This window comes from Dunckerocampus dactyliophorus, chromosome 6 (genome assembly GCF_027744805.1).
Source record: "Dunckerocampus dactyliophorus isolate RoL2022-P2 chromosome 6, RoL_Ddac_1.1, whole genome shotgun sequence".
Lineage (NCBI taxonomy): Eukaryota > Metazoa > Chordata > Actinopteri > Syngnathiformes > Syngnathidae > Dunckerocampus > Dunckerocampus dactyliophorus.
In genome coordinates this window covers 20,675,768-20,693,271 of record NC_072824.1, presented here as the reverse complement: position 1 = coordinate 20,693,271, position 17,504 = coordinate 20,675,768, and the positions used below count along the sequence as shown (strand labels likewise).

At 39.3% G+C, this 17,504-nt stretch overlaps 1 protein-coding gene across 15 annotated transcripts in view; it reads right to left on the bottom strand.

Moving 5' to 3' along the window:
* The window catches only part of adgrl3.1 (adhesion G protein-coupled receptor L3.1), a 194,045-nt gene that overhangs the window by 92,526 nt on the left and 84,015 nt on the right, over positions 1-17,504 (bottom strand). For all 15 annotated transcript variants that reach the window (XM_054778917.1, XM_054778902.1, XM_054778901.1 and 12 more), the window contains one exon: positions 5,699-5,808. In XM_054778917.1, the coding sequence (XP_054634892.1) occupies positions 5,699-5,808 (110 nt within the window). The remainder of the gene's footprint in view (positions 1-5,698; positions 5,809-17,504) is intronic.

Sequence of the window (17,504 nt, the reverse complement as noted above, 5' to 3'; positions counted from 1 at the left end):
TCTTTCTTTGGATGTAAACATGGGCTTGTGAGTGTGGCAGTGTGAGTCCACCAGCACATATTTCACAAAAGGGACCTCTTTCATTGATCTGCCTTGATTTACAGCAACAATTTGGAGATATTTCACTGCTTAATGTCTCGTAAAATTTATCTTGCCAACAATGCCACTGACAGCATTGATTTGCTACGTCAAGCGCAGCGGTTTGATCAAAGACGGCTGGATCTCCAGACAGGAGTATCTTATTCAAAGAATCACATATTATTGCGCCTTTCACAAGAAATTGATTTCATAAATATTTGAAGGATACAATAACAGGCGTTGTATGGTTTGTGACAGTGACTCCAGCCGAAGGTTTTTCGCAGGCATAACAACAGCGTTTGTGTGTGTGTGTGTGCGTGCAGAGTCGTTTTGTGCTACTTCTCACAGCTGAACACAGCCGCCACAGCCAGGTTATGTATCACACGGCTACCTGATACAGCCTGACCACTTAGTTGCTTCACGTAAGCTGTAATGAAACATCAAGTGCTCTCTCTTTTACACACTGCAGTGTTCTTTTCCCTTTTGGTTTCTTTTCCTTGAACTCCCTGACCCTTGTGGGAATACGGTTACAGTTGTTTTACAAGAGCTACGCATCTTGAGAGCGCCCCATTCTTTATCAGCAACCCACCTCTTCAACACCGACGCCACGTCTTTAATACATATAACGTCCTAATTGAATCATTCACAAAATGTGTATTTTTCTATTCGTTTGACCTTTAGTCCGCATGTAAACTGCATTTTTGAAAACTGGTTTGAAGATCTACTCAAATTTCAGCAGTGTGTGTTTTTCAACTTGACTTTTAAGCAAGTTCTGCAAGTTAACTCCCTTTATTACAATTCCAGGGCAAAAAGTACCACGTTTACGTTATTATTATATACAATTATTTATTAATTTATAAGTTTAATTTATTTTATTAGAAATGCATTGTGAAACAAATTATTCATTTATATTTGTATGCATGTATCTGCTTATGATAAAATTGTTTATTTTTTATTTCTTAATGTGTATTTATTAATTTAATTTAATTTTTATTTAAAAAAAATAGCCAATATTTCTTACATATTATTTATAACAGTTTGTACAAATTACAGCAAGTTGTACAAGTTTAATTTTGCCCTTGATTCTCCAGCGTAACCCCTGTTTATATTTTCAGGCATCTGACTGGCTATGAGGGTATGCTGTTACAGGTTTTGTGCTTTGGCGTCCACTTGACAGGGAGTGAATGCATTTCTATTTAGACGGAGATCGTTTTAAACATGCAGTTGGCAAGGACAGATACCTTTTTTTACGATGATGTCAAAAGTTTGTTTGTTTGCTTTACGTATCTTCCAAATGTCCTACTTTTAAGTGGGCATTCATTCATAAGAATAGCTGAGTTTCAAGGGAACAGCATGAAAAAAAAAAAAAATACACACACACACACTCACTTTTGATGCCTGGCATGTGTGTGTGCAGCGTGCCCATGCTTAGTGGGGCATTAAGTGGGTATCAGGTTGTGTTTCCATCTGCTCCAGCGAGGGCTCTGATAGTCCTATTATTTAATCTGCTGGTCATTCTAGACGGCAAGAGCGCAAAACCCGTTTAGTCAGACAAATTGAATGCTTCAGAGCGGGCGATCACCTAGACCGTTTGGATGGACTTTGGTGCCTGGGCTCGCTCAGGAAAAAAAAAAAGACAAATAAGTATCGGGTATCCGGAGCACGTTGGGAAACGTTCAAAGCACACACGTACATTTGTGGTACAATATTGGTGACATAATCCATTACGACCACAACCGAGCATTACCTAATTCTAACCTCAAACCCGCAGTCTGAACTCACGCTCGCAGCCATTCAACAATGTGTTCCATTTTCCTGGAATAATAAAAAATTATACATCACATCATATGACATATGCACAAAAAATATTACGCATTATAATAAATGTACCATACATTTTCCCTAATTATTCTATTTTATAATTTTATATTACTATCAATTTGCACTCACTAGACAAAGGTGACTCGGCTTACACGTTGCTGTAATTTCAAATCATTTAGGTTCGAGAGGTTTGGGCAATGTTTACATAATTCCTTAAAAAGAAAACGTTTAAATCAACCCGAAATTAACTCTTCTACTCCTGAACAGCTGAACACAAAAGAGTAAAATTCTGTCAAAGCATGCGCCACTCTTGTGTTGCCTGTGCAGTTTTCTTTTTGACAAATACACAACACGGCGACGCTGATATTAAAACTTAAGGTTTGACCCCATGAGTTGTCTTGACTTGAAATTTCTGGTAGAGCTCCATGCTTTCTACAAAACCCCCACTGTAACTTTAGAATGTTTAGCCAAATCATCACAAAATTTGGTCCACGCCTTTAGGCAATTGGCAAGCATGTCTGTGCATTTCTTTGAGCAAAATTGGTTGGAAATCACGGCTGCCATCAAGCAAAGTCATGAACCAGTTGTCTAATGATTATAAATAAATTAAGGATATCTGTGTTGCATGTATGCAAGCATTTTGAGCGCAACCTATAGGCGACACCACAGATATCATTAACAGTTGTGAAAACATTTTTTGTGTGTCTAAAATTTAACAAAATTCTCTTAAAAAAAGACTTTAATTTTGAAAATTGTGTTCAAATCTTGCTATCACTACAAATATCATATTTTAGGATCTGACCAGTTTTATTTGAGAATAGGATGAATGTTAAATAAAGTGTTGTTACAGATGTGCAGTGAAAATAATATAAAAGAAGATAATGTCATTGTGTTGAGTTTGGCAGATGAAATATAAAATAATGTACACACTGGAACATTACAGCAGAACATGATGTGCAGCAGAGTTCAAATTAAAGACTCATTTTTTTCAGCGCACTCCTCAGCAGATTCAATGCACTCTTTAATTTCTTCTTTATTGGATTGTTGTTGTTCCTTTTGCAATGGCCGGCTCCTACCATGTTCCACTATCGCCTGCTTTCTGACATATGGCAAAAAATCTAATCCATCTGGCATGTGTGCAGCGCTACTTTTACAAAAATGCCGTGTTTGAAAAGTAAAGTATGCACGGACGCAATCCATTCACAACTGCTTCATGATACAAAAGCAGAAGTTGTGGTAAGAGCTGTGCCATTGGACAAACCCTGAAAGCTTGAGTGTGACGAGAAACATCAGGGACAAACAGATGCCTTTAAATCCACCAAGGCTTTTTCACTTTGAACTCTCAAACATTTGGATTTTAGAGGTGTGCTGAAAGATAAAAACAAAAAAAAAAAGACAGAAAAGAAAAGAAAAAGAAAGTTTCACACATGCCCTACGAAGGTTTCACTCCAGTGAATACAACCTCCCAGACTGTTATCACTGGGTCAAAGGTCATGTGGCCATCTGTCATCATTGAGCTCTCATACTTCCTCCCTCAGACTTTTCCCAGCGAGCACTAGACCATCCTTATTTCCCCATCAGCACACTCTGGCACGAACATGCTGGGTTATTCAGGGGCAAATCTACATTTTTATGAATTAATAAGGGATGAAGAAGGCAGTTGGCATGGGTACTTATGATGCCCATTTCACTGACATTTACATTTTAGCTTGCTTGGGAGAAATGAAATGTACACTCAACCACTCCCAAAAGAATAAAGACTTCTGTAATAAGAATAATAATGTTCAGTTTTGATTACAGGCGATGTCCTTCTTCAACCAAAACATAAAAACTAGGGCTGTCAAAAATAGCGCGTTAACTAATTTATTGAATTAATTACATGTAAATGTTTAACATAATCAACGCATGCGCATCATGTCAGCCACCCCTCTCTGTTACGACAGCAGACAGAATCATAGTGTAGTGTTCCCACACAGTCATACAAAGTCTAACGCTCTTTGATAACTTTATTCTGACCTGAACAGCAGGGCAATTCCAACACCATACATGTATCTCCAACTCCCAAAACACGTCTCTAGTCCTCCTCGGAACGACACTAGCCCAGTGTCACGAGACGGCCGCGAGATGCATTCACTGACACTCCGAAAATCATAACAATGTCTTAATTATGCGTGCATGTGTGGTCTAAATAAACAGAAAGACAAAGAAAAACAATAAGCGGATATTCTTATCACTCACTAACGTAAACAATTTAATGCATTTAAATATGCTCGGAAATCCCAGAAAATATATATCTTCATTCAAAATGTGAATTCAACTTAAATTACTTGGTGTCTTTGAATGCAACCCTTCATGGCTCATAACAACACGGTTAAAGTGTGATTCAAATGTGCTGCTATTAAATAGACTAGTGTTGGGCAAATACATTTCCATACATGTGTGCTATCTTTTAGCTTGATTTCAATTTTTAGCTCATTTGGAGCTATATTAATAATACATACAAATGTATATGTTTATCTTTATGATCATTTATCTTTTTGTTCATAAAATACAGTAAAAATGGGCATATTTCACACATAGTTGCGAATGGTGATTAATCATGATTAATTCAGGGGAAAACTGTGATTAATTTGATTTTAAAAATGTATCATTTGACATGTAACCAATAGTGGTTTAAAGGGACAGAACAAATGAAGGTCTCTGTTTGTCACAGTTCAAAGTTAAACTTTGTAACCATTTCGTTTGACGTGAATAAAATGATTGGCGTTCACGGCTTTCGCTCACCGTTGTCTACGCGCGTACATGTCCGTGTCGTGTGCTCATACACAAAATCAGTCTCAGAGAAGCGAGCGACAATTTGGAGTCATGGTTTTGTTATGAGAGGCTATACATTCAACATTAGTAGCTAAACTTTGCCAAATGACTATCATTAGCTGAAAACAAACATAACCAATGTGTGTGTGTTACATGGGCGGTGGCTTGCAACGTCGGAGCAGGAAGAGCGTGGAACATATATATTCAAAAGTTAGTGCCCCCCATGCAGTGCCGAACCAAGGCAGGCAGCACCTTTAAGAGAGGTATTAATTTGGCATAACATGTGGTCAGCTAAGACCTGCAGTCAATCCATTCTGACTTCTGGTAGAGCACATTTCCTCTGGAGAATTATCTCTTGATTGCAACCCAGCATGCTGATTGATAGTGGATACAGTTCGCAGTTCATTGAGGCTAGTCAAGTTACAGATTAATTGGTTTGTAACAATGTATTACTATTGATAATGATACTATTACTATTACTATTACTCAAGTATTACTTAGTACTGATATCTATACATGTGGTGTGCACTCACACAGCAATTGCAGCAGTAAGAGTCACTGAAAATAAGTATTATTGTCTAACTGGCTGGCAAACAAGTGATTACCCCTTCTAGTGTACGTCCAAGTTGTAGCGAAAGGGTTAATATTTTGTGTGAATTAATGTTTCCGGCAATTAACCACCCCAATGATGGCAGCACTCATGCAGCCATAAACCATGACACTGCCATCACCATGCTTGACTGTAGGCAAGACACAGTTACCTGTGTGTTACCTGTGTTGCCAGTTTCGACAATAAAAGCTGTGTGTTGACGAATTTCCAGAGTGATACTGTAAATCGACACTAGCTATACAAGTTGTGCACTGTCTACTCTAAATATTGTCCCTTGAGAAAATATGCTTAAATATAAGGCCTGTTTTCACTTTTGTGAGATACTCCAGTACAAGAGTAGCAAATGTTACATATTCTAAACAGAAATATACTTACTGTAAGGAACACATTCATACTGGACCTCCAGGTACTTGTAAGTTCCGGGGCAAGGGTCAGGAAAAACATCAGGGCCGGCTACCACTGCACACTGGGTCCGGTTGTTGCATCTACAGACAAACCAACACATGGGATGTAAACAAACAATATAAACAGACCTTGATGTGTCCTGGTGTAAACTCAGATGTATATAGCAAGCACTCAAAACAATACAACACATTGGCAGCGATGCATCAAAGGGCCCTTTAGATGGCAAGAGTGCGGACAGAACGGCCTTGGTGGTAGTCAGAGTGAGCGTTCCACTAATGGAATCATCCACTGGGAAAAGTCATATGCAAGGTGGCCCACAATGGCTCTGGAGAGCTGTTGCACAAGGACACTTCTGTGTTGTGTGTGCGTGCTCTTGTCTTTTTATCTTTGTATGACACATCCCTTGTTATTCCACTTTCACTGTGTGAACATTCTGCCTGCTCCACACAAGGAAAATGGTAGACTGTGTGTGTGTGTGCATGCAGGGACAATAACCTATGCTTTAAGAGTGTTTTGACACACACTCCAGATAATGAATTCCAATTATCAGGGGGGCTCTCTCCTCTGACACAAGGAAGTATTTATCTCTCTTGTTAACACAGGTTCCAAACGGCAGCACACATATTTACAATATGTCTGTGGAACAGTGCTCCCATGCTTGCATCTGTGTGGTTAGGAAAAAAAAAAAAACATTTCCAAATGGCATACATGACCTTTTAAATGCAAATGTTTGCATTAAAATGTTTGCCGAAGCCATTCATAACAACCAATAAGGATTTGTAAGGCGGTTGGATTTTCATCATTGACGCATGCGATAACACAAGCACATATCTCAGTGGCAACTCCTGGTCTTAAAAAATAATTAGTCAAACTATTTGAGTGAAAAATATGCACACGTTGGGAGACATAAAAGCCTATTTTTACGGCAGCTGAGGAGGTATTCGTTCCTCTAGTGAATATTTTCTTTCAATTAGTACAACTGTTCGACTTCTCTGTCTTTCCCTCCCCGTGCACCTGTCAAACAGGCGACATTTACATTAAAAACATTCCGATCTCTCCCATTGAGATATTTTTAATGAGCATGTCAAACCCGCCTCAAGTCTCTTTTGCTACAGTGCCATTGTGCTATTTGCATACTGTAAAATGAAATATGCATGAAACTTAATTTAATTTTCACTTCAATATTCACGTAGAACACAAAGAACTAATGTAGGCATCAGGAATCCTGCAGGGTCTGGTGTGGGTCTGTTGCTAACTGGTGCAACTATGCTGGTGTTATTGCACTCTAACACGTCTAAAAGTCTGTTTGTTGCAATGTCTGTCATATTCTAATAACAATATCCTCCAGTCCTCATGCTTCTCACCCTCCCTTCTTTTGTTTCGCATCTCTGCTTTTTAATTTCTTGCCCCGGTGCCTTCATCATCGGTCACCTGTCACTAGTGCAAGTCACTGCCTGTGTGTATGTGTGTATGTGTGTGTATCGTGGCATTGGGATGGGGGGGAGAAATGCCATGAAAAGTTGGCTGAGAACATCTACTGATTTAACTCGAATGATTGGCCCACATCAGTGGAAAAAGGTTTGGTTTAACGTCTTGCTAGCTGAAGAAATGCTCCCATAGTTATGATGTTAGAGATAGCAGCAACCTGTTGAGTCTATGCTTAACAGAAGTTAGTTGGATTTGTACAAAACATACCATATACTGCAATTAGTAAAACAATATTAGTTTGGATTACTTGCAAAAAAAGTATTTTCCTGGTATTAATGGAGAAAAAAAACCCTTATCTTAACTTACATGTCTCCCAAATAGGAGGCTTGGCTTTAATTATTACCATTCTCCAATTCCTTTCCCTGAAGAACCTCGAAAATACTGTATGTCTTCTTTTTAACAGGTTGAGTCCATAGGTGGCTTACTGACCTTTACTGTGATTTATAGTCCCTTTTTTGAACCGCTTTGCCTCAACACATCTTCTGGAGAGCAGATATGGCATCTGTAAAGCTGAAATGAATTACTGTGGGGTTTAAAGATAATATTCCTGCTGTATGCAGCTGCTAAACATTTTAATATTTACTTGAAAATAACGACAAAAACAATGCTCAACTTGCTGGAGGGGTTAGCAAAGCGTTTACATTACATTTTTATGATTGATCATTAGATGTTATATATTATTAGTTATACATAACTATATTTATTACAATATAAAGTGTAAGAAATGTATTAGATCCCTGACCTGGTGAACTGGGCTTCTTTAAGAAGTTAGAAATGTATCAATTCAAGCTCTCACTACATGTTTTTCTAAAGGAATGCAAGTAAAAAACTATAATTTTGCATCTTAATAAAACAATAATTATGTTATATAACAATTACTATTTTTGGGGGGGTTTGGGGATAGATAACCATGGATAACTATAATAGTTGTTTTATTATATTACCATTTGGTTATAGAGCTTCAGAATACTGGTGTATTAACCATTACAGAAATATAAAAACAATATTTTGGTAATTACCGATGCTGTTAGTTTAGGGCGGTTGTAGCATAAACCTCACACTGGCTCGTGGTCTAATACATTTGGTAAACACTCATTATCAATAAGTATCTTTATTCATTTGAGGGAAATGTATATTTTATTTAATATTTTTTTATACAAATGCATTTTTAAAGATAAACGGTATGTGAATATGTAAATAACAAATAGAGTTTCTGCATGTGCACAATATTTTTGCGGTGCATAGCAACGGTGTAGTATTTTCAAGTTTTCGGACTGGATTATTGAGTTGTGGGTGTCTGCTGTATTAACAGGTAGCTAAAAAACAACTGAGTTTGTATTGCTTCTTGTATCATTCCCTATTAAATGTTTATCAGAACGCACTGGCTTGTTTTACTCAGGAGTCTGACTTTTTTGATAACAAGTCTTATACCAAACATGCACCAAGAAATCCAAAAAGAAAGTGAATGAGGAGAAGCTCTTTTGACACCAAAGTCAAAAGAATGCATAAACAAGTGCACCATATTAAACACGCAACAATGCAGAGGAAAAAGAAGATGCACATATCTTTGAAGAGGGCAAAAATGGAGAACAATTACAGTGCACATGAATGTGTTTATTTCAGATTTTTGACAGCTTAGGTCCCCGAACTTTTCCCGACTGAGTCATAAAGCACTGAAGGTTATTGACTAGTATTTTAATTAGAGGGTTTTGAGCAAAGATTTGACATAATCTTCCCTGCGTGATCCATCTCTCTCCGCTATCAGCCCTTCCTTCTCTGTCTATTTTCGTCTGCACCATCTTCCTCATCTCTCTGTTCTCCACATGCTCTCTAAGCCAAGATCATAAACCAATTTCTCTTTCCGCCATTGCTTTTATCCTTCCTTCTCACTCCTCTCATCTGTGTCTGTCACTTCATCTGTCTGTCTTTTCGCTGTCTGTTTATCGGTCTTAAACCAACTTTGTCGCAGCTTCTGTACTAGACTTCCAATTGCCCACTTCCCTTGTTGTGTCTTCCTGAATGTCTTCCCTACCTAAACCGGAGCATCGCCATCCTTCCACCTCCTCCCCCCTCCATAGTCGAGCTCACACTGACGTCACAGTTCAGTCTGAGCCAGTAGTCTGAATCACATCCAAAAATGACTCCCTCATGTCTCCAGCACATCCCCCCACTCCATCTCTCCTAATGTGTTCACCCAGCAAAAATTCACAAGTCGCATTTCGGCCTTTGATGGATTTAGGCACGCACATATGCACCCATCTTTCTTCAACATTCTTCCAATCGCAGAAATGGCTCAATTTCCTATTTCTCCAGTGCTTTGCCTGGTGTTGGCAGAAAATCCCGCCTCCGTTTTTTTTTAATTAGCATGACCACATCAAAACAAGGCAGTGACCTGGATACAGCCTTGCCTGCTGGCTTTCTTCCCTGCAACACACGCACACACGCACGCAAACAAACTAGCAACAAAGCTGAGCTGTGGCAGACAGGCGAAGACAGAGCCGCGCTGCTGCTGCAGTGGGTGCTGCTGTTATCATCTGTGATGTTTTTCACATTGTTTGGCAGGCCTCCCTTCACTCCTTCTCTGCCTCGCTTCCTCACATAAACATGACTGACTAATGATTTGATGAGGCTGATGGAGCGTGCGTGCCCATGTTTGACGCACACGCTTGTGTGTGTGTGTCTGGGAGCAGATGCAAAATGGAATAAATATTTGGGAGTGTGTGTATGCGTCGGTATCTGCCTGCAAGTGTGTGTGCACACTTGAGTGCAGATGTGTTGAAGAACTATATAATTACAGAGTAACTGAGAATCCGAATCCTCGTGTTGGGAGAGGCGTATGAGAGTGAGTGAGCCATAAAGTCTACGGAATCAACATTTAACTAGAACAGAGTAGGAACACAGTAGGAACAGTTCTTGTACTGTATTACTACTTTGTGTCGCATTTCTACTCAGCTCTACTTGGCTCTACTGGCCTCAATATTCCAAATTTTATTCAAGAGGAGAGTGGAGGGGAGCATGGGGAACACGGACCAATGTAGTACAGCGTTCCCTCGTTTATCATGACTATCAATCTTGCCGTCGGATCATAATTAATTAATTAATTAATTGTTAACCATTAATTGTTGGCGATGAAATTCTACGCAATCTACTAAAGGTCAAAAGGACCACTTTAGAAAATTAATTAAGTCAATTTCACCTCCTCTTATGTGTTCTTTAATCTGCAATTATGAGAAGGAATGATCGCACTAGATTTACAAAATGTATTGAAAAATAAGTCAGACAGAATCATTTCACATTCATCGGATATCCGGGCTAGCTGTCTCTCCTAATGTCCTCCTGTGGCTTCCAGACCAGATTTTATCTCCTAAAATCTACTTGTAATACATATTTACTCACTCAGCTAACAAGTTAATAAAACAATATTATCCTACAGTTCCCAAAATAGCCCCCAATAAGTGAAATCCGCGAAGTAGCCAACTTCATTGTTTACAATGATTATATCTGTTTTAAGGCTGTAAAACCCCCACCATATACTTTACACACTTTTCTTAGACAGGCACTAACATTTTCTCACATTTCTCTCTTGTTTAAACTCTCTCAAAGAAGTTCAAACTTTTGTTTGAATTTTAAAGATCAACCTACAGGCAGGACACAAGAAATTATCAAGTGACTCACTCGTATTTTTCCTCATCTGACCGCGCCTTTTCGTCCTGTCTGTAGTACAGTAGCATTTTTGTATCCTTGTTAAAACATTACTGCAGTCCTTCAAACCGAAGAGTCATTTACAAGCTAGCAAGCAAACAAGCTAGCGATGACACAGGAGACACGCAGGGCGGCACGAAGGAGGTTGATTGACAATGGTCTACAGCCTATCAGGACGCAGAAAACAATGGGCGGTGCAAACAGACTGGCAAGGAAAAAGAGAGGCAATCAACTTCCCACAATGCAATTCTTCTTAAAGGGCCAGGCTCGGCCTATAGCAGCGTTCATACGCTGTAATAAGAAAAAAGAAGCACTAAAAAAATTCCACGAATCTGCGGAAGGTGAACTGCGATAGAGCGAGGGAACACTGTATATCAGTGTCTAGACCGGTGGTCAACAAAAGGTTGCTCGCCACCTGATCTTGAGTAGGTCACCAAAGGGTCAAAGAATTTTTGATTCCATCCATCCATTTTCTATGCCGCTAATCCTCAATATTTGATTCAACTCTTAAGATTTTTATAACTGTTCAATTCAGACATTATGCCTCCATTTAATGACAAATTACCACAAAATAGCATAAACACAATGGCCACATGGTGTGAGTGGAGATCTGCTTTGAAAATAAAGTACAATTTAAATGTTGCCAGTCAAATGCATAAAACACAAATAGCTCACCAGCTCTTATAGTGATGAAAGTTGGAGACTTGTGGTCTCGAGATTGAGTCAGAGAACAAAGGCACCAGGGTATGCTAATATTAGCATGTGTTTATTTTTGTCACATCGTACCTGCATCCCAACGCCACAATGACAAACCTATTCCAATCAGTGACCAGCAGTTGTTCACGTTACCCATACGCAATCACCGCAACGCGATTAGCACCAGGGCCAAGCTAAACAACTATTAATTGATTAAGAAATCATAATGAATTATGTCTTGTGGGACATTGACTGTTGATAAATCTCAATGTAAAGGTATATGTGATGCTATTTTTCACGAACTTTCATTAACTCTCGGAGGTCCCACAATAGATTATTGGAAGTGTGTTAAAATACACATTTTAAAAGTGCTACTGCAGGGGACACATTCTGTGTGCTAATGAGCTGTGTTTGTCTTCACCAGGGGTCGGTAACCCGTGGCTCTTCAGCCTCCTTGTTACTGAGCTCTGTGATTTTTTTTTCAAAACCAAAGTGGAGGAAATGTGCATTTTCGAAAAGATGTTGAAATAGCCGACTCACGGCAAGTCCGTGAATGCATCTGCACTGCGTTCTGACTGCTGATGAATCAGCAAGGGAAGGGGGAGGCGAGTCAGTGTGTTCAGTGAGACACAAAAAAAGACATCTGAGAGTGTGCGGAAAGGAGGGTTTGGGGTGGTAGGAGTCATCCACACATGGAGAATACATGAAAGAATCGTTCATAAAAACATCACAGGATCTATTCTTCTGGCTACATGTTGTTTTAATTTTACACAAATACGGGCATGACTCAAAAAAGCATACATAGTTCAGTGTGTAAATTATTTCAAAGTAGGCCTACACATGCTCTCTGCACTTCTGTTGAATTTTGCTCTTGTAACAGGTACAATTTAAAAAGATTAAAACCTTTAAAAATGTATAAGCTGTGTAATGCTTTGTGGCTCCAGACCATTTTCTTCACCGGAAGAAGAGGTAAAATGTCTCTTTTGATGCTCAAGGTTGCCGCCCCCTGGTCTACGCATGTCTCCAACAGTGTGTGGCTCCAATTGTTGTTATTATTTTTTTTATTTTTTAGATATACACTGTAACTCTGCGCTTGTCCAGTATAATATATACTTCAGGCCGATCCTCGAGATATCGGGCTGATATGAGGAATTATGACATTACACCGCTAAATCCGATAACATTAAAAAATAGCTCCGATAACACCTAAAAAAGGGTGGGTGGAATAGCGTAAGCAAATCAAGCGCTCCTTTTCTGTGATGTGCTGCAAACAGCCTGTTGTAACTTCCCCTGAGTTCCCCTGTAAGCAAACATGGTGTTGATTGTGTGAAACATCTGTTTTATTCTGCGATGAAAGAAAAAAAACATCCAGCTTCAACACATCAAAACTTATCAGCTACCTGAAACGCCAGCATCGCTACGGTGCCCAGGCCTTGTTCCTATTGCCGTGGAGTTTAAAAAGTGCCAGAAAAGTTTGTCAGAGAAGAACCAAGGGCTAAATCTGTGATGTCATCATGGAGATGATGGCGCTGGACGACCAGCCCTTTACCAGCTGTTGCTGGCTAGTAAACCCCTTGGTTTGTACCTCTGAGCTGCCGCTGTTTTATTGTTTTGTTAATAGTCATTATGTCATGATATCTGGACAAATCTACAGGTACAGGTATAGAGTCATTCTTACCTCCAAGTGTGCACAAACTACGGTTAAAACAAAATTTTTATGATTTTAACATGTGTAGCAAAGCCTGCTTTACTTGGCTGCAACCAGTAGAGGCACTCAATTGGTGTGTGTTCAACATATAGAAATTACCGGAACGCTAAACCTGGTGCACCCATCGATTCTATATGAATAATTAAGTGCACACTGTCCATAAGCACATTTAAAAAAGAACATGGGAAGTTGAGCTACATCCATGCAGACCAATACATAAGAACAAGAACACACATATACTCGCCTGCTCACTGGAAAATGCCCATTGGGTGACAATATGAGATACATCACATTCTAAGATTGTTATGAGGGGGATGTGTAATACAAGTAGACATCCATTACTTGGTTCACTCCACTGGTGAAATTACTGATAGCTTCATGTCCTTCTACGTATATCATAGACAATGTGTTGATGCTGTTTTCATGCTGTTACTGTCTGTCATATGGTCCTGGTCCTCCTGCAGGTTGGACTCTTCTTTTGTGTTTTCTCTGTTACGCTACTATTTCCACTTCAGTTCAACTTTATGTTGTTATTTGTTTCCTATTTTGCACCGTATGCATGAACTTTACTTTTGTTACAGGGAGCTGGAAGCACATGCATTTGCGATGCGTAATCAGAGTTCCATTTCGTTTAGCTGGGGCTTCAGCTAGTTGGCAGTTTATTGTCTTGGATTGTCTATGCTTTGTTTCTCTTTGGACTCCTGTTTGGACTTTCCTGTTACCAGGATGTACACTAGGTCCCCAACTTACGAACACCCGACTAGCGAACACTTGCGGATACGAACACAAGCCGACTGGTCTATATTTGATTTTATTTTGCCTTGTAGTCAGTCCCTCAATCAGTATTTATACTGCTACTGTGCATGCTTGACCAGTAGAGGGCACTGTGACACTGCTAATGGGACCAAGAGGCAGCCTTGAGCTAATAAGACCAACAGAGGAAGAGTTAGTTAGTGTAAAGCTAAATGGAAAGCTAAATTGTACAACCCAGGCAGAGTGTGTGATTAAAGTTTATGAAGAGTTAATAGGCCTGCTTAATTCTACACCACCCACAGAACACTACCTCTTTTAGAAGAGTCTAACGACGACGACGACTTGTCCTTTTTTTCAATATCTCCTCCTCCAACTCCTCCACAACGACGTGTGCTCGGCCACTCCTCTTCAAAGGTAAATAACATTTATCATTACGTATTATTATATCACTTTTATTATTGTTTTTTTCATTAATTATCCTCGTTTAATATTACTACTGCATCCAAACTCATACTTACATACATACGCATATACTGTATATGTATACACGTACATGTAGTAGCTATATCATTGGTAATATTACCTTTTCACCGACTTAAGAACGATTCGACATAAGAACGGTGGTCTGGAACCAATTGTGTTCGTTAGTTGGGGACTTAGTGTATTCTCCTTTTGTCCGTGTGTTCCTGTTTCCACCTCCCATGGTGAGTTTTGTGTTTAGCATTAGCACACCTTCCAAGCTTTTCTGTGACTTTAGCACAGACAATGCAAGGGATCATCGGGCTCAAACTGTAATAGAGTCCAGATCTGTACCACATTGACAATCTTTGGGATGTGCTGGAGAAGACTTTTCACAGATGTCCGATTAACACAATACAAATAGGCCTGTAACGATAAAAAAATCTGCTGGTCGATAAATGTCTTACAAATTATTGTCGATAATCCAAATGATTGACATTGACAAACAACATTGACACACAACATTTTTGAGAGCATCTTTTCATTAATTATATGGCAAAATAATGAGAGTACATTGTATCAAAAGCAATAAACTTCCATTTCTGAAGAGTATTTAACATTGTAATTGGAATGTCAAGAGCTTTTAAATAAATTAAACAAACAAAAAAAACTCACTGAAAATAAAATGCACTCTGTCTCTGTTAAAAAAAACAAAAAATAAAAACCACACACACACAAACGCAGTTATGTAGTGTATAGTTATTTCATGTAGTTGGTCATATTTGAGCTGGCCCACATATCTGTGATGGCAGAATAAAATGCAATTTTTCTGATGCTGTCATACAGTTCAGAAATTGCTGTTTGTGCCATGTTGTACATGTACGACATCTCCCAGGCAGTCCGAAACATTCCTACACTAGATGTGGCATTCGCCTTAGAAATTATGCCTTTTGAGGCGTCATTCATTCACGAGGCTAATTTGCTGCTAGCCAAGGTAGCCGCGCCTTCACGTACAGGGACAAAGAGCGAAGGAGACGACATGAGGGTTCACTCGCTCGATTCATTCCGCTGTAGCACCAACACACACAGACGGCTGCAGAGTGAACCCTCTTGTCCTCCAACCTGAAAGAATACAAACACGAATGCATGCACATGTCAATTTATCGAGTTCGCTGAAAATGATCGACGTCGGTGTTTTATCGCGCGGTTGATCGATTTACCGATTATTGTGACAGGCCTAAATACAAATCATCAATACATGATCTTGGCAAAAAAAATGTGTGCAGCTCTGTGGAAACGATTCCACAACAAATGTGTCGAAGCTAAAGGCGGTCCGAAAAAAATATTTGTGTGTAACTGTTTTTGGGGACAGGCAAAGTATAAAGAAAAAAACACTATTTGTCGACATCTAACTGCATAACTTACTGACCACTCCTTTAGTTACCACCAATTGTGTTTTGTTTATTTATTTGTGTTTTCTTTTTTTATGCAACAGAAATTAAGTCAACCAATATTTACAAAAAAACAATATGGAAAGAGGATCTAGCAACTCAATATATATATTGCTGTGGATACAAAAAGTGATATATTTGCACCGCCAATGTATGCAGAGGTGAGAAAAAGTGTTTGCCCCCTTATTGATTTCTTATTTTATGCATGTATGCATGCATTTTATGCATGGTGAAAACATGGAACAGTGGTGAACCTTCCCAGGAGCGGCCGGCCAACCAAAATGACCCCAAGAGCACAGCGATTACTCATCCAAGAGGTCACAAAAGACCCCACAACAACATCCAAAGAACTGCAGGCCTCACTTGCCTCAGTTAAGGTCAGTGTTCATGACTCCACCATAAGAAAGACACTGGGCAAAAATCCTGTTCTAAAATCAGGAAGCACACTTTTCACCCCACTGTATATTGGAATTTAAAAAAATCATTTTCCTTAATTGCACAAACAATTAAACATTCCTCCTAATTGTATAATGTTGGCATTTAAGAAAATGTACACGTTGATTGTGATCCAAATTAATTGTTTCTAACTTCTGTGCAAAACGACCCTTAGAGGAAACTAAACTTGTGCTGTTTGTTGTTTATTGTACCTGCAGTCATGTCCTATCTTTAGCCTTTATTGCCCCATTCTACACACATTTACTTTGTTTTTTCAGTTGCTAGAACATAACGTTACACAGATAGTTCTCAATGTCCATAAAATGCAATAAACGCACTATTGACAAATCACTCTTTTGTGAAGCCTTCAAACATTTCCCAAGGTTAAAATCAGGCGCATACTCTAACACATTCTGGAAACAAATTAAGCCGCAATCTTCACACTGGGAAACATTAAATTGTAAGGACAGAGCCGTTGGAAAAACATAAAGCACAGTGCAGTTGGTGAAAAATAACAAATGGAAGGGAGCAGTGTGATTATCCTCGAGATCTCCGAGCCCTTAGGGACTCCAGGAAAGCCATTTGACAGCAGACAGAAGATATTTACTGTATCCAGCCTCGGAATAAAAGCGCAGTTAGGATGACCATACACTTGTTCTCTATGTTACACACACACTCACACGCACACACACACACCTGCAATGCTTTTACCCTTGTTTCTGCTTTATTAAAGCCCTGATGCGGTGCTGTTTGGAGATAGACAAATAGAGTAATGCATGTCAAAAAGGAGAAATACACAGCACAGCAAGAGTCACAGGTATTGTGATTGCTAGGTGTACGAAAAGGAAAGTATGTGTTGTTGGTGCCTGTCTGACAGGGGCTAACGTCACATCCTGTGCCAGCACCACCAAGCTGTACTTATAAAGAAATGACAGATCTCTCACACATTCAGAAACACACACACGCACACACACACTCACACACACACACACACACACACACACACAACCGTGTGGTCCCAGAATGTATTTCTGTCAGCTTTGGAACAACCTGTCAGACAAGCCACAGGTAAAATAATGTTGTT